We start from the raw sequence: 25,671 nt of genomic DNA, 5'->3' as shown, positions 1-25,671 counted from the left end.
AGTTCTGGGCCCCTCAATCCAGAAGGACAGGGAACTGCTGGAGAGAGTCCAGCGCAGGGCAACAATGATGATTAAGGGAATGGAGCATCTCCCGTGTGAGGAAAGGCTGAGGGAGCTGGGGCTCTTGAGCCTGGAGAAGAGGAGACTGAGGGGTGACCTTATTAATGTTCACAGATATGTAAAGGGTGAGTGTCACGAGGATGGAACCAGGCTCTTCTAGGTGACAACTAACAGTAGGACAAGGGGTGATGGGTTCAGACTGGAACACAAGAGGTTCCACTTAAATTTGAGAAGGGACTTCTTCTCAGTGGGGGTGACAGAACACTGGAACAGGCTGCCCAGGGGTGTTGTGGAGTCTCCTTCTCTGCAGACATTCAAACCCGCCTGGACAGTGATTCTGTGAAATTACATCCTATCCTTAAAGTAACAAAGAAAGAGGTCAGAACTTGTTACTTTGAGTTTAGTTTTAGTAACTCAAATTTTAATGAAGAAAAGCATATAGTCAAAACTACTTGATTGTTCTTCCTGGCTATTCCACACTTATAAACAGAATACATAATGAAGTGCCAAAGAAGTTGTTTGTTCAATTCAGAGAGTGTTTGTCTTGATTAAAAAAAAAACACAAACACTTATTTTTTTTTTTCTCCTTTTTCTCTCGAGGGATGGCTTGAAATAATCAGACTAAGTGAAATTTGTTATTTAAATGTTACTGCTTTCTCTAATTATGCCAAGTAAGGCTATGAAATTGTCTGTGTGTTATGCTTACGAAAAATCAGGAGAGAGGTGCCTGGGGAATAATGAGTTTTGTAAACCTAAACTACTATTTTATAGACCCTTTTTGAAAAGCATCATAAATTTGAGGCCACTAGCTATGTTTTAACTAGAGCATATCTGTTATAGAGAAATACTCAGTGTAAGTTTATAAGTTTTCTAGTAACAAAGAATATACTGCCACCGACAGTGAGTTACTCTAAAAACAACTTGATTGGGCCTTGTTCTGAGCCCATGTCTCAACTTGGCTTTTTCAGCTGTTCATTGACTAAGAGGCAAATAAGGATCATCAGCTCTTAGTATGACTTCATCACTGTGTGAGCAAGACCTGTTTTAAAAACAAATTCTGCTAATAAAACAGTTTCTGCTTCTTTTATGTGCAAGTAAAATAAACTGGGAAGTTTCTGTAAGAGCTCCTTGCATCTCTCCCTCTACTGCTTGTGTTCCCAATGCTTTTATGTTGTTACAGGCTCTTTTGTCAATGCTGCAGGATGGTTTCTAAGAGCCAGAAATAGCAGATAGCAGAACAGGGTGCAGTATTTTGTACTTGTTCCAGTGCTGAATAGACAGATGATACAACCTTCCCTCATCTGTTCAATAAATTGCAGAAATTGTCTGGGCAAAAATGACTGTGTCAGTTCAGCACTGTGGGGGGAATTTGAATGGATGGAAGGAGTAGGGACGGAAATTTTAATTGTTTTCACTTGTAAAGCCACCTGCTAGGATACTATTCCAATTAGTTGTTCAGGGGTAGGGAACAGTCACTGAAGTCAAGGACATTTTGTTGTGTTTTTGGGGGTCTGTGGTTGGTGTTGCTTTTGAAGAGAGAATATTTCTATGTCTGTTTCCTCTGGCCTCTCCTATTCCAGAGGTGCTTAAAGGACAAACATCCTGTTCACTATTTGTTACAGACACCAACTGATGTCTTGGGGTTTATTTGTTAGAGCTTTAGATCACGAGCATTCAAGATTTTTTGCTTCAGGGCTGTCAGTGACTCAGAAACAGATAATAATTATTTTCAAGGAACAAAATGGATATAATTAAGGAAATGTTCACAACTATAAGTCAAAACCTGCCAGTCCAGGAGCTCACTAAATGTAAGGTTTTCTGCTTACCAGTAGAGGGCAGATTTCTCCTGCAGCAAGGGTCTGTCTTGGAAGAACTGTCGTAAAACCCATTTGGCCATTGTGGTGTTAAGTATTTTCATGAATTTTTCCTTTCCTGGAACACTAAACACAGCTAAACATTTAATCAGGTTGTTGCACTTTTTACTGACTTACTCAGGTTAATTTCTGTTTTAGTGCATGAACACATCATGTTATGTATTGATTTTGGTGTTTAAATACTTTTGTAAAAACTAAGAACATTTTCCAAAGCATTTTACATTTCTACTTCTGGCCAAGCTTGGGTACTTTGTTTTGGAGTGGGAATCGCTGACACTTCTGTGGAACTTGGTAACGTTTGCTCATGAGGTGATAAGTTTTGTTGCTTTTAATCAGTAGCTGAAATTAGTACGAGTTTTTTAATGGAGACTTCTTACCGCTTTGTTCTATGCAATTTTGTGTTCCTTTTCTGTGAAATTTTGAAGACTTTTTTTTCCTGCCTGCAAAAATCCTATTGTCTAATAATGCAATTTTGGTTTATAATCTTATGGCTTTTGAAAGTCATGGATTCATGTTCAGATACCATATCATCACCTTTGGAAAATTTGTCTTGGAATAGAGGGGACTTGTGTAATGACACGCACAGAAATTAGGAAGCAGAATTTGTAATACAGCTCGTCTATAGTTTTTCCCTTACTCTTTCTTAAATATTAATTTTCCTTTCTTGCTGTAAAAATAATTAGTAATAAATATTGCAGTTCTCACTGTGTTCTACTTTTTATTCTTTTAGTTCAAAAAGCACCGTTCTTCAAGTGCATACACAAACAATTTTGCAAAGTCCGTGGTAAACCTTGTAGATGCTGTAAGTATCGATGTTTCTTCTGAAAACTGTCTCACTGACTTTGGTAGTTTAGTGCTGTATTTAAACAGTTAACGTGAACAGATACCAGGATTAAAAAAATGAGTAGCTATAAAAATGACAGAAGAATAGCCTGGAGTGGATGTGTAAGAAACCACCAGATTATCCTTCACGTTTTCCTCAAAGGTTGCAGCTGCCAGTTCACCCCTGGCAGAGGAGATTGGAAACTTGAAGGAGTTTTCAGTATCTGTCACTGCTTAAGAATGAGATTTAATAGAGTTTAGATTTGTGACACAAATCTAACCACAAGTGGTTGAAGCAGTGAGTATAGTTCACAAAGGATATGCATATTTGTTGGGAGAAAGAAAATGTGAATAAAAATTCTTTTTTAGAAATCTGTATTTATAGCTTAAAAACAAACAAAATCCCATTGTAGTGCATTATAAATGGGTGGCACTGACACAGATACCACACTTCTATCTGTGACTAAATTTAGACCAATTTCACATAAAGTGTCTAAACTAAAAGTAAGATTTGTGGTAATTTTTTTTTCTCTTTTTGATATACGTGTAGTGACTCCATAACTTCAGAGCTGTGTGCATAGTGAAAACAGGATGGATTCTCTAGTAGTGCTGAGTACAATGGCTGGCAAAATTCTGACTCCAATCCCCTTTCCATGTGACATTATTGATACCAATAGAACTGTGTGATATGATTCAGTGCAAAACATAGTCAACAGTTTTTTTAGTTTGGAGGAAGCAATGCAGTAGTTGTTCTTAATATCTTACATATAAAGTATTATATATACTGTATATATATTGAAAGTGTAGGTGAATGTGTTCATAATACATTAAATACTGGAAGCGTTTTGGAATGTTTTTGTGTAATGGTTTGAAAATGCTGGTCTGAAGAAAAGTTACTAGAATCACATCTTAATGGCGTTTTCTTTAAACAAAGCATGAAAAGGAGCAGGAATTTCTACCTTGTTCTTCCCTTGGGTTCAGAGGCAGTGGGCTGTATTTCGTACCGATATATTATTGGGAAAAGTATATTGGCTTTCAGAAGCTTCCAGGTTCTCTTCCCCATTTTCCATTCTTTCCTTCCCATTTGCTTCATTGGCAAACACAAGTAAAATCTTAGTTTATCCGCCCATACATAATTTCTGGGGCTTAATTGTATGGATTTTTCCCATGTCATTAACCAGTTTCTGTGTATGTCCTCAGCCAGTCTCGCTCAAATTGCAGCCTATTAATATTCTTTTTTCCTTGAAAGTTCCTGCATAAAATTGAGCTTAGCTGGTTGCTCTTTTTTGCTCTTATATTTCTTGCCTTTTTTCCTAAGGTGAATACTATGTCTTGACTTCTTTATAAGGACAATGCTGCCTTGATAGAAAAGACTAACATGCTAGTCAGTGCTAGTTTATTCAGTATAAATATCTGTCATAACTGCAGGAAGATATTTGCAATTGATGTTGTGTATTGTAGATATCATTTGGAAAAAATATAATAAAAGTATATATTTAATATGGTGCCTCGTGGAAGTGACCAAATAACTTGCCTTTGGTGGTTTTTTTTATGCATTAGGCAGCAAATGGATTAATTATCCTATGCTTTTAGGTTATAATTCAGTATGATCAGTAAATGTTCTTCAGGTCCCATGTATTACTTTTCATGGGCAAACTGTCTATTGTGGGTAACAAGTGCATCTTTTGTAGATCTGCAAGTTCTGAATAAGCTTGATTAATAAAATTTGCCAATTTATGACCTGAACTTTAAGAAAGCAGCAGTTTTATTTCAGAACCAAGTATCGTGCACAAAACTAAAATGGATATTTTAAAGTTGTTTTGTAATTACTAGGGCCTGATCGTAGTTTCCTTGTCTATTGCTACAGTCACATTAAAATTAATAGAAAATTTAATAGTCTTACTTAATTACTTGAGTAGCATAAAGTGGTCATACTATAAATGAAAATCAAGCATTATGTGAATTAAATTTTAGATATATTGGACAACTGAGAAATTATTTATCTTAAGAACTGGCTCTGGCTATTCTTTGTCTTCTTCTTTGAATCACCTCGTGTATCTTTACATTTCTTCTTTCCTCATTTTTGTAAAGGTTTACTGCAAAACTCAATAGTGAGTTTATACAACATGAGAATTTTAAATAAAAGGGAATAGCTCAGAAAAAGAGCAACAAGTTTTAGTGGTGTTTTGTGTTTGTTGTTTGTTTTTTTTTCCCTTCTGAAAGTTAATCAGAATAGTAACTTTTAGGAAATCCGAGGCATTACCAGCTAACTGTTTGCCATGTTTCCCTTCTGCTTTATCCCTCTTGTCCTTCCGCTTGACTCTGACTGGCTGACTGTGCCTTGTTTGACCCAGTGTTCTACTCCTGTGCCTGTCCTGTCTCTGCCCTTAGATATACAAGGAGCAGCTGAACACCAGAGTTGTTTTGGTTGCTGTGGAAACCTGGACGGACAGAGATCGTATTCACATTCACCATGACCCTCTGCAGATGCTTCATGATTTCTCCAAATATCGACAACACCACATCAAACAGCACGCTGATGCTGTGCACCTGCTCTCGTATGTACCGTTATACAATGGTTTAGACTATTACACTTTTATATACTCTTCTGTCTACCTGTCTCTTCTTGCTTACTTTTTTGCTAGGTAGTCACTACATCAATCAACACCTGCCTTCCTTAGGAAGCTTAATCTATTTTTTAACATGTTTGTCTATTTTTAATAGGTGTAGTCTATACCATGGTCATGTTGATATATATCTGTAATGAAATTTTAATGTCTTTGCAACCTGGAGACTGTGTCACATATCTGATGTGTCTTCTGATGAGCCCTTAAGGACACCTGGCTTTGCTAATCAGGTGTGTAATGCACTGATTTCCCAGAAAAGAGCAGGAGAGGGCAGAGCTGACAGCATTATGTGTTGCCACAAGAGCATTCAGTACTATATTTATTCATACATGTAGCTGCAGCAATGATTTGTTAATGGAAGTCCTCCTCCTTTAGAGCTGTAATGAATTGTTTTCTGAGTCACGATGCATTTTGAGGGGGAATTCCACTTGCATCACTAGGCACAACATCAACGCAAAAGTATTTTTTTTTACTTCATGGCATTGTAAGCAAAGAGGAGGAAGAATGTCTTCCCCTGTGCAGCATAATGATGTTAAGCCTTTTCCCAGCAGTATGGCATATTACAATGATGAAGTGACAAACGTCTTCCATGTGATTCTCCTATCATTCATCTTCTGGAGAGGAGGATAAAAATAGCGGATGAAGAATTTTCTCCAACCTCTGGCATAGCTGTTCTTTAACACAAGCATTGCAACACAAAGCTAATTGCATTTTTCATGAGATCTGTGAAGTGCTGATTCTATGCACTCTTAATTTCTTTTACGCATGTGTTGTGTCCCTTGCTGAAGAGTTTGACAGTGGCCAAACAGGCTCCTCTTCATGGTGAAAGGTACCAAACACAAACTGACGTGCAGAAAATTCCATTTAAGTGTAAGGGAAAAAAACCTTTTGTTGTGAGGGTGTTCAGGTGCCGGAGCAGGTTGCCCAGAGAAGCTGCAGAGTGTCCATGCTTGAGGATATTCAAAAGCTGATGGAACGTGACCCTAAGCAGTGTGCTCCACCTGAGCTTTTTTGGAGCAAGGGGATTGAACTAGACCATTTCCAGAAGTGCCTGCCAACCTCAGCCCTCACCGTGGTTCCATTTATTGTGAAGCACCTTGCTTTAAGTGTTTAGTGTAGTTGATCAGCAATTTGGAAGTTCTGTCAGAATGTTGTGAAAAAATAAATGTATGCCTGTCTGGAGTATCCTGTAATTAATGAAAAAAAACAAAACAAAACAAAAACAAAACAAAACAAAACAAAAAAACCAAGCACCAAAAACCAACAACAACAAAAGGAACTTTGATTTGGCTTTTGTGAAAGGATTTCATTTTCAGATATTAGAGTCATTTGCTATACATGTCCAAGGCAGTGGAGATTTATTATTATGCCTATGAAGTTAAAATAGTTATCATTCATAATCGTTTATAGACATTTTATAGACTAAAATGCTAAGGCTAACGGGCAGTATTTAAATTACTTTCCCTTTAGTTGTACTTCTCAGTCTTTTCATTTGGAGTTGAAACTAGAACTTGAATAGCATTAAGAGCATAATTAAAAAAATCCTCAACAATGATACATTTCAGTACAGAATTCCTTCTCAACAGATAATAAACTGAAATATATTGTTCTCTTTTTAAAGGAAACGTTAACATTGTATTTTATTAGGAATCTGGTACTCCAGCTTTCTCTGCTTGGTTTGTTTGTGGGTTGGACTGATTCTGATTCTCTTTAAATGTTGTTCTGTTTGTAAACTTGCAGTTGCTTTTGATGCTAGATGAGGATTAATGTGCATGCAATGAAACACAGTATCTGTGAAAGTGTGATCTTTCAATAAGTTCTTGGTGCCCAGTGTCAGTGTGTTATGTTTTCTTTATTTATTTGTAAGGAATGTGACGTTTCATTACAAAAGGAGCAGCTTAAGTTACTTTGGAGGGGTTTGCTCTGTGACCAGAGGAGTAGGAGTGAACGAGGTAATTTTTTTTCACTACTAAAGTGAAATAAAGTAGAAACTGTACATTATAACCTCAGAGTTTATATGGTTTCAGTATTCAGGGCTTTAAAGATAATTTACATATTAAAAAGTTAGGATTCTCACAGCTGACCTGCTTGTATAATCATTAAACTACTGCTAACTGTATTTTCTTTTAAAAAGCATTTCTCTTGCCTACATTATTCTCTAAATAAGACCTATTTGAATTCTAGCACTGAACATCCTTCGTAGTCCTCTCACTGTGAAAGGCTTGATCTTCTAAGATGCTGATGTTGTGTAATTCTTACTGATTTTTTTTAACATTAAAACTAGAAAAAATTGGTCCCACTATATTGTTTTTTAAAAATTATTATCATTTTCCTCAGTGCAGTGTTAAATCAATAATGCAAATCTCTTCTTTTAACATAGGTTAATCATACTATGCAAAACTAAATTACATATATATCAAACAGAATCCTTTCTATAGGTTAACTAGGGATTCACTTAGGTTAAGAGAGAGATTTTTTCTGTTACGTACGTCATTGTGTTTGTTTGCCATTATATGCACATAGAATTGTGAATTATTGAAGTAGCAGGTATGTGGCAAGCCAGAATGAGCTGGCGTAGTGTTCATTACAGTAACTTATATTTTCTTTCTTTTTCCATGAAATGCAGTACGGCTTCTCTCTGGCCATGGCCCAGGAACTGGCACAAAGTCTTGCTCAGAACCTGGGAATCCAGTGGGAGCCAGCAGCCAGGAAACAGAGTATGTACCTGGACGTGGACTCTCCTTTTGTCCTCCTTAGCTACATAGCTCAGCTCTGCCTTTGGAATATTTGAAACAAATACCAAACGTGCTGTAGCTTGTAGAACAAGAATTGCTGCTTTTGGAAACGTACGCACCAAAATTTGAGGTTAACCAGAATAAGAGCCACCAGTTTAGCACTCGTTTTGCAATTACCTCAGCGATGTCCTATATCATAACCAACATTCAAAGGTATAATGGTAAAACCACCATTAATTTAACTCAGAATTGCTTATCTATCACAAGGAAATCTGTAATTCTTATAGAACTATCATTGACTTCTTAAAAGACAAAAATACCTCATTTATAATTGAAGAAACAGTAAGAAGCTGTAATCTAGTCTAGGGTGACATTTTCTCCAATTGTTATCTTGTTGTTTCCCAGCCGGAAGGTCAGAATGCTGTGGCCTTAATATATGTAGAGAGTAGCCACAAAAGCTGCTGCAAAAGTGCTTTTTGGGGATAAAGAAAATTGTTGGTTTTTTTCCTACTCGCATCTTGTAGGCAATTTGGCTACGTTTTCTCTTTGTTTTTTTTCTTTAAAAATGTGAAAGATAATGCTGACTTTATTTGGAATCACTTCAGAAATTTGTGAATTAGGAAACAATGTTGGAAAAGTTCAGGGAATGTTGTTTTGTAAAGCATTGCTTTTCAATTATGTAAACTTGGAAATTGGTAAAATATTTTCTATATCTTTTTTTTTTAGTAACAAGTAAATCATAGTTCATACAATTTGGAAATCAGAATCTTTTAAAACTGTAAGATAGGGGATTTAAAAATGATAGCTTTGTTTCCTTATTTGGATACCCTTTATAGACAAAGATTAATGAAAGACCTGAATGGAGCAGAAATAACCATATAAATTATCTGTGAATATTCTTTTTTCAAGGCCTTGGGACAGATGGTAACAGAGTCTGGAGCTCAAGTGATTTTCTCTTCCCTCCTTCCAGTTTTGGGTGATAACATGGGATGGAATAGAAAAATTCAGTCTGTAAACAACTGGCTACAGGACTGGTGCTACAGGCAGGGCTTTGGGTTCTGTGGTAACAGCTGGTTTTACAAGACACCAGTCCAAACAGTGATAGGTGGGAAAGATTTATCTTGCAGGGGCAAAAGGATGCTGGGACAGGAATTAGCAGGGCTCATTTGGAGAGCTTTAATGAGTATTGTCCAGGCACGGATGAGGAGTGAGTTGAGAGTGTATGAGTGAAAATTAAGGGGCAGGCTGGCAGGGGTGATACTCTTGTGGGTGTCTATTACAGGCCACCAGATCAGGATGAGGAAGTTGATGAGGCCTTCTGCAGACAGCTGAGAGCAGCCTCACAATCACAGGCCCTGGTTGTGGTGGGGGATTTTAACTTCCGTGATGTTTGTTGGAAGGACTACTCTGCCAGCCACAGTCTAGGAGGTTCCTCCAGTGCCTTGACGATAACTTTCTGATGCAAAGGGTGGAGGAGTTGACTAGAAGAGGTGAACTGCTGGACCTCTTCCTCACTAACAAGGACGGTCTGGTTGAAGCGGTAAAGGTTGAGGGCTGCCTTGGTTGCAGCAACCATGAGATGGTGGAGTTCAGGATCTTCATGTGGCAGAAACAGGATAGCAAGCAGAATTGCAATCCTGGACGTCAGCAAGGCAAACTTTGGCCTTTTCAGGCAATTGCTGGGGGAAATCCCATGGGCAAGGCTGCTGGAAGGTAAAGGGGCCCAAGATAGTTGGTTAGTGTTCAGGGACTGGAGAGTTGGGCGGGGAAAATTTTAGTGAAATATAACAAGGGAAAGTGTAGGGTCTTGCATCTGGGCAAGAACAACCCCAGGTTCCAGTATAAGTTGGGGAATGACCTATTAGAGAGCAGTGTAGGGGAAAGGGACCTGGGGGTCCTTGTGGACAGCAGGATGCCCATGAGCCAGCACTGGGCCCTTGTGGCCAGGAAGGCCAATGGTACCTGGGGTGGATTAGAAGCGGGGTGGTCAGTAGGTCAGAGAGGTTCTCCTTCCCCTCTACTCTGCCCTGGTGAGACCACACCTGGAATATTGTGTCCAGTCCTGGGCCCCTCAGTTCCAGAAGAGCAGGGAGCTGATGGAGAGAGTCCAGCACAGGGCAACAAAGATGCTGAAGGGAGTGGAGCATCTCCCGTGTGAGGAAAGGCTGAGGGAGCTGGAGCACTTTAGCTTGGAGGAGACTGAGGGGTGACTTCATGAACGTTTGCAGATACATAAAGGGTGAGTGTCATGAGGATGGAGCCAGGCTCTTCTCGGTGACAACCAATGATAGGGCAAGGGGTAATGGGTTCAAACTGGAACACAAGAGGTTCCATTTAAATTTGAGAAGAAACTTCTTCTCAGTGAGGGTGGCAGAGCCTGGACCAGGCTGCCCAGGGAGCTTGTGGAGTCTCCTTCTCTGCAGACATTCAAACTCGCCTGGACACCTTCCTGTGTAACCTCATCTAAATGTTCCTGTTCTGGCAGGGGATTGGACTGGATGAGCTTTTGAGGTCCCTTCCAACCCCTGACATTCTGTGATTCTGTGGTTTTCTGTGAAGAAACAGTATGGATTTGCTGTAGTAACTTGAATACAGAACGTTTCTTCTCGAAAATATTAGTTCTTTGGTAGATAAGTTTAAACAGGTAGTGTATAACTCCTGGTTTACCATAAGATGTTTATCTTTTGTTTTTATTTTATGTTTTTGGTCACTGTTGACTTACACGCTATAGCTGTAAGCAAACTGTAAATCCATTTTCACTCAACTACTTTTTCTAATGAATGTTTGATTGGCTGATTCACATATTACTGGTAATAATTCTATACCAAAGGGAAGAAATGTGGCCTGTCTAGTAACAATCCTCCCTCCTGTACGCATTTTAGGGAGGAGGAAATGTGAACATTTTTAATCATCAATATCATGTGAGCTGTACATATGGTAATTTGAAAGTACCGTGTTTATATTAAATATATTAGTCTCTGTATAGCCAAGCAACCATCTAATCTTTGTATCATTAGTCAAGGTCCATTTTTACAATGAGTACTTTATATTTATTGTATTTATAACTGCTTTCCTTTTCTGTTGTATTTTGGTCTTGTCTGAGAAGAGTGTGACTGCACTGAATCCTGGGGTGGTTGCATCATGGAGGAAACAGGGTATGTCGTAACTATCAGTTATCGATGGCTCTGCAATGAGTTTGTAGTTTACAGTATGACATAGATATTTGTGCTTTGGGTTTTGTCCATGTGTTTTAGTATTAAGAAATGGAAATCTAGAAGCAGTTGGAACAACCCAAACATACAGATGAATTATTTCAGTTTTTAGCAATTCATTCTCTTTGCTGCTCACATTTTAGGAAATCATTAATAAATCTTGTGTTTTGAAGTGCAATGCAGTATATTCACTGATGCTTTGCTAGGCTTACAATGATTGAAAAGAATGTATATTGTTCATTAAACAAATCCAGTTATACATTTACATGCAGTTGAAAAAGTGTTATAATAGTTTTGAGATGTGATATTTCTATTTTCCTCCTAAATTTTAATAATTTTCTCCTAGTTCCTTCAAAATTCTGATTTTGAGTGAACACATCTCTCAGGTTCTGTGCCAATGAACAAAAGTAGAAAGCTGAAGCTTTCAGAAAGTGCTCAGAATCCTTAATAAATGGTCAGTGAAGTGTGAGGGGGAAGCACAGCTGTATGAGAGGAAACCAGGTTTCTTTGCCCTCTACCCTCATGCACTGCCAAAGATTCTTTCTCTATACTGTAAGCAATTGACGAGAAGAGCACAGCTTCGGAAACACAGGGCGTTGAGTCTTATAAATCTTGTACTGTCAGAATTCTTGCTCACTGTAGAAGCTTGATTGCAAAAATCACAGAGAAGATGAGTTATAAATAAGACAGAAGGAGCTTAGTTTCTTCATATTGTATTTGGAAATTGGTTCTTCAGTAGAGTTACTGTGTAACTTTCCTGTAGACTTGTAATTGTCAACCACCATATGAATGCAACAGAAAATTATTTACTAAGTTTGCTTCTGGAATCCAGAGGCATTTATCAGAACAGATACTGGCTTCCTCCCCATGGTGAACTCATCCAGGTGTCAGTCTTGGATGGAAATATCAGCAGAAGAGGTTGTGGAACAAACCCTCATCTTTAATAATGTGAATAGTTCCCATTCCCAGATCTCAAAACATGGCTTATAAAGTATGTTTCCATCAGGCTGGGAAAAAGATGGAGATGAGGAAATAGCAGAGAAGTCTGTAGCATCATGAACAACGTAACAAATGATTACCGATTCTTCCCGCGGAAGAACTAGGGAGGTCTGAAATGAGACTAGCAAATAGGTGACAGAAAAAAATGGGATGAAATTGTTCTTCTACCAGTCTGTAATTAAGCTATGAAACCTCTTGCTATAGCATCTTGTAGATGCTAATAGATTTGAGGCAAATTCGTGGGAGAAAATACAATGAAGTTTATTAAATAAGACAAAATAACTCTTCCTGAGAACATAATTGAGCTGAAAATTGATGGAAGCTGGAAAAACGTTCTGCAAGTACAGTGCTCTGTTCTCTACTATCTATTATAGAGAGGATTCATAGCAGTTATTATGATAATGTGGTTGCACATTATTAACAAGATTAGAAGACTACAGTTTCATATACTATATATCCATATAATCGAAATATAAAAATGCAAGATGTTTAAAAGTTTCTCTTTCATTCTGATTGTATTGTTTAAGTCTGAGCTGACATACTGTTGCACACAGTGGTTGTAAGAAACTGGGATTTACAATATTAAAAAAATGGTGTGACCCTTCTTCCCCCTTCCAGTAACTGCTGGTGTTTCAGGGCATTTGCTGAGCTAATTCTTTGCCATTTTAGGGTATACCATTCCAGGAAATTCTCCAAATGCAGCATTGCAGAATACAAAGAATTTTTACTTCGTGGGGGAGGTGCCTGTCTTTTCAACAGGCCAACAAAGGTAAATAAATATGTTGGTAGTCAGAACCTCTGCTAAACATTGTAATGTTACAATTTCACTAACATCCATCTGTTCTGAAATGTATTCAAATGTTTTTGTATTTTCTTGAGGTTGCTTGTTATTAGCTGACTATTTATTCCCATAGCATTTAAAAATAATCTTAAGAGGAATGCAACTTGTTTTCCACACTAGGAATTAGAAATCAATAGCTTACTTTCTACAGACAGTATCAGCTTATGGTTGTTCTCAAAGTTAACTTAATTCCATCTCATTTCAGATGTACATCTAGCAAACTCTAATTTATAATTGTTCACTTGTACCACCCATTGTTTTTTTGCCTAAAAAGTTCTCAAGGTCATAATTATTTCTAAGGCAATATTAGCACGGCATCCTTCTAAAGCTGAGTAGTATAAAAATATTCCGTGTGGCTTTTTTTGCAAAGTAAGATCAATTCGAAGTATTAATATTCTATTCAATAATGGTGCCAAACTTGCTGTCCTTGTGGAATTTAATACCACATGAGACTATTAGGCTCTTCTCTTTACTGTTCTGTATCTTTTGGTAGGGCCACCACATTGCACAATTAACTAAAAATAAATTTTGCTTGTTAGAGAGTTTTTTATTCTTTTCCCAGGGTAGCAATCTTTGCTTTTAGAATCAGAATGTAAGAATTCTTACAGTAAAGAGTAAGTAGAAAGAAAAATACAGCTTCATTGTTTGGTGATGGTTGTCTAGCAAGATAATGTTAACAAATTTAATCAAATTGACTGTATACAGAATAAAAAACTGGTTTACTTCTGTGAAAATGCTCCCAGGAGAATGACTGAATTAACTTTGTATGTTATATGTGTCAGTGTTTCACAGCTTTTAAGTTAAAGTAGTTTCGGGAAAAAAAAATATAACAAAATGTTTTGAATCCTATTATTTGGATGTTGGGAGGTAAGGTAGAAAATAGCATATCTAATCTTTAGGTAAATGAAACATGGTTGTGTTAAGCAGTCACCATGATTGCACTTTTAATTATCAACTTTTGGTCATGGTCTGGAATGTATTATGGACATTTGATGGTTCCTGATTAATGCTGTAGGAAATTTTTATGTGTTCTTCTCCCTTTTTGTTTTCCTACGAGCTGCTGGTCAAATAACCAGGTCTGTTTGATGAAAAACTGAATTTCAGGTTCAGAATAAGAGATTTACTGAAGTGCAGTAGTAACAGTGACTTACAGAGAAAAAAGAAATGTCAGTTTTCTGAGTCACGTTGACATTGCTAGTGAAGAAGGGTACATAACGTTATTAATTGCTTCGGCATAGTTTTGCTTGTGGCACCCAAAATTGTAGACACTATTGATTAGATATGTGGTTTATGCAAGATAAGTAAAATATTTTCTTTCTTTTTGATTAGGCATTATGATTCCTCCCCTTCCAAGTACTGCAGAAGAATTCCAACCAAGTTTATAAATAATTCTGAGCCAGCACTGGGCCTTTGTGGCCGGGAAGGCCAATGGCATCCTGGGGTGTATTAGAAGGGGGTTGGTCAGTAGGTCGAGAGAGGTTCTCCTTCCCCTCTACTCTTCCCTGGTGAGACCACACCTGGAATATTGTGTCCAGTTCTGGGCTCCTCAGTTCCAGAAGGACAGGGAACTGCTGGAGAGAGTCCAGCGCAGGGCAACAAAGATGCTGAAGGGAGTGGAGCATCTCCCGTGTGAGGAAAGGCTGAGGGAGCTGGGGCTCTTGAGCTTGAAGAAGAGGAGACTGAGGGCTGACCTCGTTAATGTTTACAAATATATAAAGGGTGAGCCAGGCTCTTCTCGGTGACAACCAATGGTTGGACAAGGGGTAATGGGTTCAAACTGGAACACAAGAGGTTCCACTTAAATTTGAGAAGGAACTTCTTCTCAGTAAGGGTAACATATCCTGGCCCAGGCTGCCCAGGGAGGTTGTGGAGTCTCCTTCTCTGCAGACATTCAAACCCGCCTGGACACCTTCCTGTGTAACCTCATCTGGGTGTTCCTGCTCCGGCGGGGGGATTGCACTGGATGAGCTTTCGAGGTCCCTTCCAATCCCTGACGTTCTGTGATTCTGTGATTTTGTTTCATATCTCAATCCTCAAGAGCTGTAGTGACACTAAGGCCATTCAGGAAGAACATGTTTACTCACATCTTTGACCCTCATCCAGCTGTAGATTTACCTGTTCTCATATTAACTTTTAACGTCTCATTTCAACCATGTTCTCTTGACGCATGTGTTTCTGTTGCTAATATCCCAGTTAAATTGGAGATTCCCGGTAGTCTTACAGGATTTAAAAGCAGAATTATTATATTGAAAACAGACAAGGTTTTTGTAAAGTTATTTCTGTGACAAAACTGAAAAAGATCTTAAATCACCTTAATCAAAATTATGATATGTGAAAAGAGTATAGAATTTATATCATCCTGGACTGTAGAATTTATCTGTATTGTATATATCAACTCCTAGGAGTAACTATTTAGCACTATCTATACGTGGTTGTGTTACTCTAACTTACTAATAAGGCACATAGAACTTCCTCTTGGCAATGTTTCTTAATATTATTTTCTTGCACAACCATGTTCCACTGGAATAGGCAGTGACTAATCGCATGAACAAGGATGGGTACCCGAGCAGATGCCAGAGATCATACAGCAGACTGGTTTCTTGGAGGAACTGTTAGAGAAATGGGAGTCCAGAGAATTGGAACGGAGTTCAAATGTTATTGCCTTGAGTATTATTGCATTGTCTCTTTGTTGTAATTTTCCAAATCAGTATTCTCCTAAAGAGTTCTAGCAATCAAGTGATTTAGCTGTATATCTTTCATGTCTGAACAACTCTGACTGACAGCACTTGAAAAACACAGTAGCAAGGCATATGTACTCTCTGTAGTACTGCAGAAATGGGCTGTGTGGGACAGAAAAGTCATTTGATACCGGTTTTATTCTGACTTGGGGTGGTGGGGACATTTCTGCTTTCAGCTTTTTGGAACTACAGAGTGTGGGAATGGATACGTAGAAGCAGGAGAAGAATGTGACTGCGGTTTCCGAATGGCAAGTAGCGTTCTGTTATTGCCCAAGTCTTTCCTTCAAAATATATTAAGATAAACTATGTAATTGGTAAGAAAGGAGGAAAGGTTATGGAAATGAGTTTGTTTTGCCTATTGTTAGGGAACATTTTCTCAAGTGAGAATGAGTGCGAAGACAGTGTGTGTCCTCAGAACAGTCTTCCTCTTGTACTAACATGTAGCTGCTTCCCAGAAATTTGTGAGTCACCCTGTAGAAGTGCTTAGACCTTTACTTTTCCTGGTTAGCGTGGCTGGAGTGATAGTGTCCTTATCCGCGCTTTGGAGACAGGTGCCTGTGTTCAGACAGAATAAGTAAAATGCTGTTTTCTTCTCTATTGTAGAAGTATTCCAATAATACTTTTGCAAAAATCTGCCCTGTAGATTTGATTCCTAGTTCTAGTATTTAAATAGAATTGCACCCGTAATTAGTTTTCTTAAATTTTTTTCTGCGTTGAATGCAATTTGACTAAGCACGTGCATTTGGCACAGGCTATTTCCACACCTCTGAAGAGGCTTCAGAAGGTGTGAGAATCCCCTCGTTGCTAGAGCTTACATGTCACTGCTTTCCCTTTACTTTAGTATTTGAGCATTGCAAATAATTCTTCCAGCTGATAATTTCAAGCTATCAGTGCTGAACTGATCTTTGTCTGCTGGTACATAAGAGTTTGTTGGAAAGATTGTGAAGAAAAAACTTACTTAAAATGGAAGACTAAAAATGTGGCTTACTGTTTTCTTCAGGAATGCTATGCAGACTGCTGTAAAAAGTGCTCTCTTTCTAACGGAGCACACTGCAGCGACGGCCCCTGCTGCAACACATCGTGTCTGGTGAGTGGTGCTGCAGTATCTAGAGGTCTTTTCAGTTGGCCATGGAAGTCACGTGCAGCCTCTTATAGTTCAAAGCATGTTTCATGTAGAATGAAAAGAAACAGCTTATGTAGAGTAAGATTGTTATTCCAGACAATAATGTGGTTACTGACCCATACATAAATGGGTTGTAGTGGATATGTATTCATGTAAAAATGCCTTTTATTTGCATTTATATATTAGCCTTTAAAAGATTAAGAAACTTTGAAATAACTATTGAGATTGTGGTGTTCTGTTGTTAGCCAAGCAAAAAAAAAGACAAATATGCATGAGTATAGTGTTTACAGTGTGTTAAAATGAGGAGTAATTCCAAAAACGAGCCTTTCATTATCCTTTTACATAATCTTAGTTCTGAACTATATTCTTCATTTCCTAGTTTTTCCCGCGAGGCTATGACTGTCGCTATGCAGTGAATGAATGTGATATTGCAGAGTTATGCACTGGGGATTCTGGCCAGGTATGTTTGCAGCAGCTTTCTCTGCTTACACTGTTGATGTTTGTTTGGACTCATTTTATATCAATTTAAGAGGAAAATCCAGATTAATAAACTGGACTCTCATATACCCACAAATAACTAACGGGGTTATTTTTTAATCCTAACAACATTTTTTAAACATAAGAATAAACTGTCATAAGCTCAAAAAAATTAATCTAGGTGGACTCAAAATATGACTTCTGTAGTTTTATTTATTTTTTAAAACCCCAGGGGGGGTTGTGTGTCTCTATATTATTTGTGTCAGACATCCTCCTTTACTTTTTACCTGGCCTATAGTGTAAGTATGGAGAACATACTGCAAATGTGAATGGATTCAAAGGATCTTATGATTTAAAATATAAACATAGAAAATGACAACTAATTGAGTATAGAATCATAGAATCATTTAGGTTGGAAAAGACCCTTAAGATTGAGTCCAACTGTTAACCCAACATTGCCAAGTCCACCACTAAGCCAAGTTAGCAAGCGCCACGTCTGCACATCTTTTAAACCCCTCCAGTGATGGTGACTCCAGCACTTCCCTGGGCAGCCTGTTCCAATGCCTGACAACCATTTCCATGAAGAATTTTTTCCTAATATCCAATCTAAACCTCCCCTGGTGCAACTTGAAGCTATTTCCTCTCACCCTGTCACTTGGGAGAAGAGATCAACACCCTCCATGCTCCAGCCTCCTTTCAGGTAGTTGTAGACAGCTATAAGGCCTCCCCTCAGCCTCCTGTTCTCCAGGCTGAACAGCCCCAGCTCCCTCAGCTGCTCCTTATCAGACTTATATGAAGTATTATATTTTTTAAGAGTGTGCACATGTATGATTTCAACAGCTGTGGGTATCATGCATTTTTCTTGAAAACATTTGGCTAATACTCGAAAGTTTAAGAATAAACAGCAACCAAAGGGTTGCTTTAACTTGAGTCTTAAATAGTCAACATTCTGTACATCTTCCATTTTCACAGCAACTTTGGCACTTCAGGTGATATATGTTCCCTTTTAATATTGACTATTTAACGTCAAGGTTATATAAGAACTTCATAACCCTGCTGCAGTCATCTGCTGCATCAAGTTCTTAGCTTTGAAGAAATAAGGTTCAGGATAGATCACCTCTCTGTCTGTAATTATAGATGCCAATAAATGAACAGCAACTTCTTCTGTTATAATCTGAGACATGCACATTTACACATAAGTAGCTATTGCTGCATCTTATTGTAAATATTTTATTAAATAGATGGAGCATTCACAGCAGGAAGGAGAAGGGCTAGAAAGGCCACCTTACAAGTGTTGGCTAATAGGGTATGTTGCAGCAGCAGCATTCCAAATCTTCACAGGTCCCTCTGTGATGAGGAACAGCCTTGAGATTGGCCTGCTCCTAGCTTGAGTAATCTGAGGCTTTTGGACCTAATGACTTTTCATACCAAAAAAAGCTTCTAATGCCAAGAGAACATGATAATATCATAAACCCCCCCAGCTCTGTAAGCAGTAGACTGGTAGGCTACAGCTGGGTGCCTGCTCAGGCTCTTAATGGAACTGAAGTGCACTCAGTGGTCCTGTTGCAAACACGGCCCCAGTATTAGCTACCAGATATCCTGTTACTGAACTCATTTGCTTTGCTTTTTATTTTGCTTGACTTCCTTAATTTCTACTTAGAATATGCAAAAAGTCAGGATGAAACCCCATATTTCATGGCTCATTGGTATTTGTAGCTATAAAGATTCCTGCACTAATTGTGTTAGCTACCCCCTTTATATGTTGTGTGATTGTCTTTTAAAACCAGGAAAATTCCATACATAATCCTTTGTTGTATTATTACGTAATTAAAAAAAATACTTGATTTTTTTCAGTGTCCACCAAATCTTCATAAACAAGATGGATATGCCTGTGATTCTAATCAGGTATGCAGTGTTTTAAAATCCCCGCACATCAGCAAACAGAAATCAACCAAATGCAAGCTGTCATTTTTGTTTTAATCCTATCTTCTATATTTCTTCGTAAATCTTGTCTTTTGGACGTGAATGTTACTTGTGCTTTATGCACTCTATGAATAGTAAAAAATTCTAGTTTGAGTAAAAGGTGCTTTGTATCTTTACATTTTACATGTAGGTCTTGTATTTCACTACATGTTAAGATGTTCTTTAGAACAATGTAAATGAGAAGTATAAAGCAGCTGCTGAAATGTCAGTATCTATTAGACACCAACTAACGTGGAGAATCTGGCCCTAAACGTGTACTCCATCTACCCAAATTAATGAAAACTTATACATCCTGATATGTGGGTGAAGAATCAAAATGAGACATTTTTTGTGGGAGAAGGAAATGAAATAATGTTCAGTTCTCATTGCTAACATATTGTCTTTTGTTTAGGGTCGTTGCTATAACGGTGAATGCAAGACAAGAGATAATCAGTGCAAATATATCTGGGGATCTAGTAGGTTGGCTTTTAACTACCTCAAATGTATTTTATTTCTGGTTCATTCCTGCCTTTGTTTTGTAATTTTAGTGGGTTTATTTTTTGTTCTTGCCACTGTAAGTTTTCTGCTCGGCAGCGCAGGCTGCAGTGAGCAACTCAGAACTCAGGCTTGATTTGCAAGTGAAACTTCAAGTTGTATGTGGGTTTGGAAGTGATGACTGTTCTGATGTGATGTGGTAGCAGACATAGGCAGGGCAGCAAATGTTGGACTGTGCTGCAGTTAGGTGAGAAACCATACAAAATATTAGCAACTTTGAGTTACTGTTACCAAGGGGGAAAAACAGGTTTGAGGATGTTTTCGGTATAGTTCAAAACAGATGTTTTGGGGTTTTTTAATCCATTATCCCAGCAGTAGTTCATGGTAAAGCTGCACCACCTTGGCTCTGCTATACCATCCTATAGTCAGGAAAACTAGTGTGAATTTAAATATACCTAGTATGAATTTAACCACAGAGTTGTTGAGTAAAACAGAATTGCATTTGCAATAGATTTTGCTTGCAGCTGGGAAGAGATACATGCTCTGGATCATTACCTTGGGACAGTTGAGCAGAGCAGCACTTTCAGGATGTCCTGGACTCTGGCACTTCAGTTTTCCTTGTGCATGTTGTCTAATCACAATGGCCGCTGCTGACATGGCCTTTTGAGGCAGATTCATTCAATTTGAGGGAAGAGGGGAAGGATATAGTTTTACCACTTATTGTTTGTCTTACACAATACGAAAGATGCTATGTAAGTGTAAAATTGGATGGAGACAACATTTTCTTTGTCTTCTGCTTTTTTAAACTTTATGTTGCCATCTCACATTAACTCATAATATTAAAGGCAAAAGGTGTTTTTGTTAACCAATTTCTTTGTACCTTGCACACCTATATTTAAAAGTAGTTGGTCTGCCTTCTCTGCAAGTGATTTTACTGAAACTACTCTGTCTTATTTACCTTTGATCTTCGTCTGTGTATTTGTTGTGCTTTTCTTTTTTTTCTTTTTCAATTGCTTTTTAGAAAAAAACAAATGAGCTTGTTGGTTTTAAAGCTTTCAGTTCAGATTTCTACTCCAAAAAAGCAGTAGAAAGTACACTGACTGTTCACTCTTGTTCTTTCTGTGAACTCTTAAAAATAAAATAAACACTGAGTTGATGTTAGAACATATGCTTATGCTATAGGTCATATATAGAATCTTTGATTTCCTGAAATACAGATCAAGAATAATTACAGTGAAAACAACTTGATTAAATCTATGTGCAACTGTTACAAAGTGAACAAAATTAGACCACAGATAAATTCAAATGCAGAAGACACTGCAGATACTGTGGAGATGGCTTTATTTTGAAGTTCAGAGCAAATTTTGAAGATTAAGCATTATTTTAGAAAAACCATCGGTAGGTATTGCAGTTCAGTCTGCAAGGTTCCCACTGTGGTCACTGGGAACATACACTGTGTACATACACATGTGGTTAGATTTATGTTGTGTATTAAAAAAATACAGAGAACTGTTGCAATAAATTATGCAGGTTTTCAAAGCTCTGGTGTTGCTAGTGGAAAGTACATTCCTATTTCCTTTCTTCATCAACAGAGTCTTCAGGATCTGACAAATTTTGTTATGAAAAGCTTAACACAGAAGGCACGAAGAAAGGAAACTGTGGAAAGGATGGAGATCGATGGATTCAGTGTAGCAAACAGTAAGTTCAGCTTGGTAGAGATTATTTGGATTCTAAATAGATGAATTTTCTACTTTTTCATGAACATTTCAGTGGTTTATTTTGCATTATTTTGAATATTCTTTCCCTCACGAGATTTTCATTGTGAAAAGGTTCCATAGCTAATTCTGACAAATCCATGGGTGACTCAGGAATACACTTCTAAAGATTTCTAGATTTTCAGAAAAATGTGCTGGGAATTTAAGTCTTTCAGAGAAGCTGGGGGACAAGGCAGCAAAAAGTCAAGTTCATAATACACAAACGCCTCAGGCTCGGTAGGGATAAATCAAGCTGCAAATACACGCACTATTTTCGCTCACTCTGGGACTGATACCAAATTATGCTATTTCAGGGTTGTTCCAACCCTTTGTTTTGACCAGAGAGGACCATTAGACATTTGGATACTATAGAGAAAATGGCTGATTCATTTGCATGTGATCATTACTAGATGGATGTTTCATTAAATTTACTTTTCAAGTTAATGATCACGAGCGGATAGACTTAAATTTCTCCTGCTTTCCTTACTGTTGTGTAGTTTTTAAGTATGCATGTAAAAATTGCAGTCTCAGAATGGTGTTTTCCTTCTTTGACTATTTGATGCTTGTCAAGTGGCAATTTTTTGTTGTTTTTGAATTACATGATTCACTTTTCAGAGAGGATCATAAGGAAATGAGTTGTCTAATGGATTTTTTTATATTAAGATGAGAATAGTGTTGTTCTGATATGTGTATTAAAAACCTCACTTGTATAGAAGCTTTTCTTGGTCAGTAGCGAGATGCAGAAAAATGGTCTAGCTGAAGGGCCATTTAATTTTTTTCCAGTTTTAACAAATACAATTTCCAGCATTCATCCAGCTGCTTCTGTGGCTTAGGACAAGTAGAGCAGGAGGTGGAAGTTTTAAGCTGATGTTCTTTTGTTGAAGATTGCATATATAAAATAACATCAAATGAAGCAGACTCTACCAAAATTCAGGCACATACACTGCATGCTAATGATTGTTATCATGGCTCTCTTGGCCTGCAAGGGTGTCAAGGTTTAATGCAAGGTGGCAATAAACTGTGGCAGACACTCCCTGTTATCACCTCACTTCCCGCCACCCCTTTCCTTTAGATTGGAAAGATGATTGGAAAGATAAGAGGAAAGGAAGAGAGACTTAGACTTCAAGTTGGAGAGTTTTAAAGGGCTTTTACTAATGCTACTAATAAATAGAGAATATATATACAAAATATACAAAACCAATCTCAAGTGCTGGATGTGGAGCTGGCGTCACTCCAGCAGCAGAGCTGGGTGTGCGGAGCTGGCGGCTCCAGCAGGTGCAGCTCAGGCCCCAGGAAGTCATGGGCAGGACTGCACAGCAAAACCAGAACCTGGTTGCAGGATGCAGGGCCTGAGGCCTGGGGGTCGCAGGCAGACAGACAGGGTCCCCTCTAGATGCTGGCCATGGTTGAAGAGAGTGTGACCCCCGTCATCACCCTCTTGCATAGGGGGTATGACAATTATAGGATGGAATACTTCCGTTGGTCAGTTCTAGTCACCTGTTCCATCCACCCCTCCTCAAACACGCCCCTCTCACAACAGAATGTGGGAAAACTTATCAGTCTTTCTTAGCTACCATAGTAATAAATCTAAACACGAGCTTCTTCAGCATTGCATTGGTCTCTTATCAGCACCGAGTACAGCATCCTAGGAAAAATATGCAGCCTAAAACTCAGAAAAAGTACAGCCACCTGGTAGAACTGAGCTGAAAGAAAAATCACTAAAAGAGAACCAGTCTTGTTTTTAACAAAACCAGGACAAAGGGAAATAAAATTCCATTAAAAATTCAAACTTTACATTAATGTATGGTGTCCAAGCTGCTAGAGAGAGGGAAATGTTATTTAGCCAGATATGACAAAGCTTTGTACAATTTAGCTCCTCTTAATTTTACTGTATTGTATTTAGAGCACAGCTACATTTTTTTGTTCATGTGAACATTAACATTACTTGTTTCTGCCTTTTGTCATTTATATTAAATAACATTTTATTTCCAGCCTTGTACTCTGGAAGTCTATCATGCAGCTTATGGTAACATATTACTTAATGGTAATCATCAGCATCATTGCCAGTCTTTCTTTTTTTGTAAGTTTACTTCATATTATTCCAGTAACTTTTTGCTTTATGTTTTCATCTTATAGCGACGTTTTCTGTGGCTTTTTGCTCTGTACTAATCTTACTAAAGTTCCACGAGTTGGTCAAGTTCAAGGAGAAATTATCCCCAGTTCCTTTTATCATCAAGGCCGAATAGTGGACTGCAGGTAAAAGATAATGCAGTGTTCCAATGTGATTTTGCTCTGTCAAACCTGATTAACTGTAAAGTATTATATCCTCAGAGATATAAGGGAAGTGGAGGGAAGTGAAGGCTGAGAGGGAGTCAACTGAGGAGTTGTGGCAGGATGAGATGTTAAGCTACATTTCAGGTAAAGGGCAAGTAAATGGGTTTTAGTCTACTGAACACAGTCCTAGATTTGTATCTTAAAGACACTGGCAACATTGCTGTCACACTAAGAATACTCTCTTACATAGTTAGATCCTGAGTGAACAACGATTCTTAATTCTTCTCTTATTCCACTAGTATTTTTATTTAAATGTCACCACATGGGAAGTTAGTTTTTAAACAGTTTTTCTAGAAATAATATTTTACAGCGTTTGAAAAGAAAAAAAAAATCACAGCCCACTAAAGACTGTGGAAAAAAGTCTAAAGCCTAAGGTGCCCATTTTGAGTATTTAAGTCATTATCTAGACTTCTTTTTAGTCTGACAACTGGAGCACCTTGTCAGTGCTGTGGACAGACAGAAAAGCTATAATTTTGTTCAATCTGTCTGTATGCTTGAACGAGAGAAAGGTATGGGGCTTTTAGCATCTGCACTAACATGTTGAATATTTTCAGAAGATTCCAGTCATAATACTAATAGTATCTTAAAACTTATTTCTCCTAGTGGTGCTCATGTTCTTTTAGATGATGATACAGATTTAGGTTATGTGGAGGATGGTGCTCCCTGTGGCCCTCACATGATGTGTCTGGACAAGAAGTGCCTGCCAATTCAGTCCTTGAATATCACCAGCTGTCCCATTGGTTCCAGTGGCAAAGTCTGTTCTGGTCATGGGGTGAGTCAGCAGCCGAGCTGCTCCAGCTCTCTCTGCTCTGATTTAATGTGCGAGTTCTCTACCTGAAGCATTCTTAAGACCTGCTGATCTGGGATCTGGAAACTCAAATGTTAGATACAGGAGAAGACTACCAGTCTGTGAAGCACAGATAACAGTTTAGAAAGCAAAGTCATCAAATGAATTCTGCAATTATATATATATGTTGTTTTAATTACTAGCAAGAAAGAGCTTTGACATCAGTTACTGTAGATACTTCTGTAATGTACTACCCATATTTCAAGCTACCTGCCATCTTCAATTAAACTTTTTCCTGCATGCTAACACGTTTGCAAAATTTATCCTGTGTTAATGGATTTATACCTCATGACTTATATAATTGAAGTTCTAAACTGCTGGACTTCGACAGAGATGATATAATCTTCCTGAACAGATGCAAAGTGTATCATTTTACATTCAGGCACATTATATTCTGTTTTTCTACCCACTTGTCTATGATGTTAGGCATGTTTTGATGAACAGATTCACTGTTCCATGTCTTAACTGTAATACTGATAAAACCTTTCCACTGTGGGACTCTGTGGACAGACACTTGTCTGAGGAGCTGGGCTTCAGACAAGAAGTTTCTGTTTGTCCTTCTTGGTATGTGTAATTGAAGATGAATTTGAGTGCTTCAAATAAGATGGTTAGGTTCAAAATCACAAAGAAAAAATTTAAAATTGGAAAGTAAAGGATCTAGGAGATTTAGAAACCATCTTGGTACTTCTGGAGAGTGGCATGAGTGGTTACCTTCGTTGTTTTGCTTTGGATTATTCCAGTTCATCATTTTAAAATAATATTTCAGCTATC

The 25,671-nt window shown here is 38.0% G+C and overlaps 1 protein-coding gene across 18 annotated transcripts in view; it reads left to right on the top strand.

The window, feature by feature from the left end:
- The window catches only part of ADAM23 (ADAM metallopeptidase domain 23), a 119,637-nt gene that overhangs the window by 73,181 nt on the left and 20,785 nt on the right, over window positions 1-25,671 (top strand). For 16 of the 18 annotated variants that reach the window (XM_071811443.1, XM_065840494.2, XM_071811439.1 and 13 more), the window contains 14 exons: window positions 2,665-2,736; window positions 5,148-5,314; window positions 7,251-7,335; window positions 8,010-8,100; window positions 11,225-11,273; window positions 12,999-13,098; window positions 16,085-16,156; window positions 16,909-16,995; window positions 17,411-17,491; window positions 19,363-19,413; window positions 19,883-19,946; window positions 21,558-21,663; window positions 23,856-23,975; window positions 24,657-24,825. In XM_071811443.1, the coding sequence (XP_071667544.1) occupies window positions 2,665-2,736; window positions 5,148-5,314; window positions 7,251-7,335; window positions 8,010-8,100; window positions 11,225-11,273; window positions 12,999-13,098; window positions 16,085-16,156; window positions 16,909-16,995; window positions 17,411-17,491; window positions 19,363-19,413; window positions 19,883-19,946; window positions 21,558-21,663; window positions 23,856-23,975; window positions 24,657-24,825 (1,314 nt within the window). Of the gene's footprint in view, window positions 1-2,664; window positions 2,737-5,147; window positions 5,315-7,250; window positions 7,336-8,009; window positions 8,101-11,224; window positions 11,274-12,998; window positions 13,099-16,084; window positions 16,157-16,908; window positions 16,996-17,410; window positions 17,492-19,362; window positions 19,414-19,882; window positions 19,947-21,557; window positions 21,664-23,855; window positions 23,976-24,656; window positions 24,826-25,671 lie in introns of those variants that run through there. The other 2 variants (XM_071811454.1, XM_071811445.1) reach the window with 2 other exon arrangements.

This window comes from Patagioenas fasciata, chromosome 7 (assembly GCF_037038585.1).
Source record: "Patagioenas fasciata isolate bPatFas1 chromosome 7, bPatFas1.hap1, whole genome shotgun sequence".
In the NCBI taxonomy this organism is placed as follows: domain Eukaryota; kingdom Metazoa; phylum Chordata; class Aves; order Columbiformes; family Columbidae; genus Patagioenas; species Patagioenas fasciata.
This window is presented reverse-complemented; position numbering and strand designations above follow the sequence as displayed.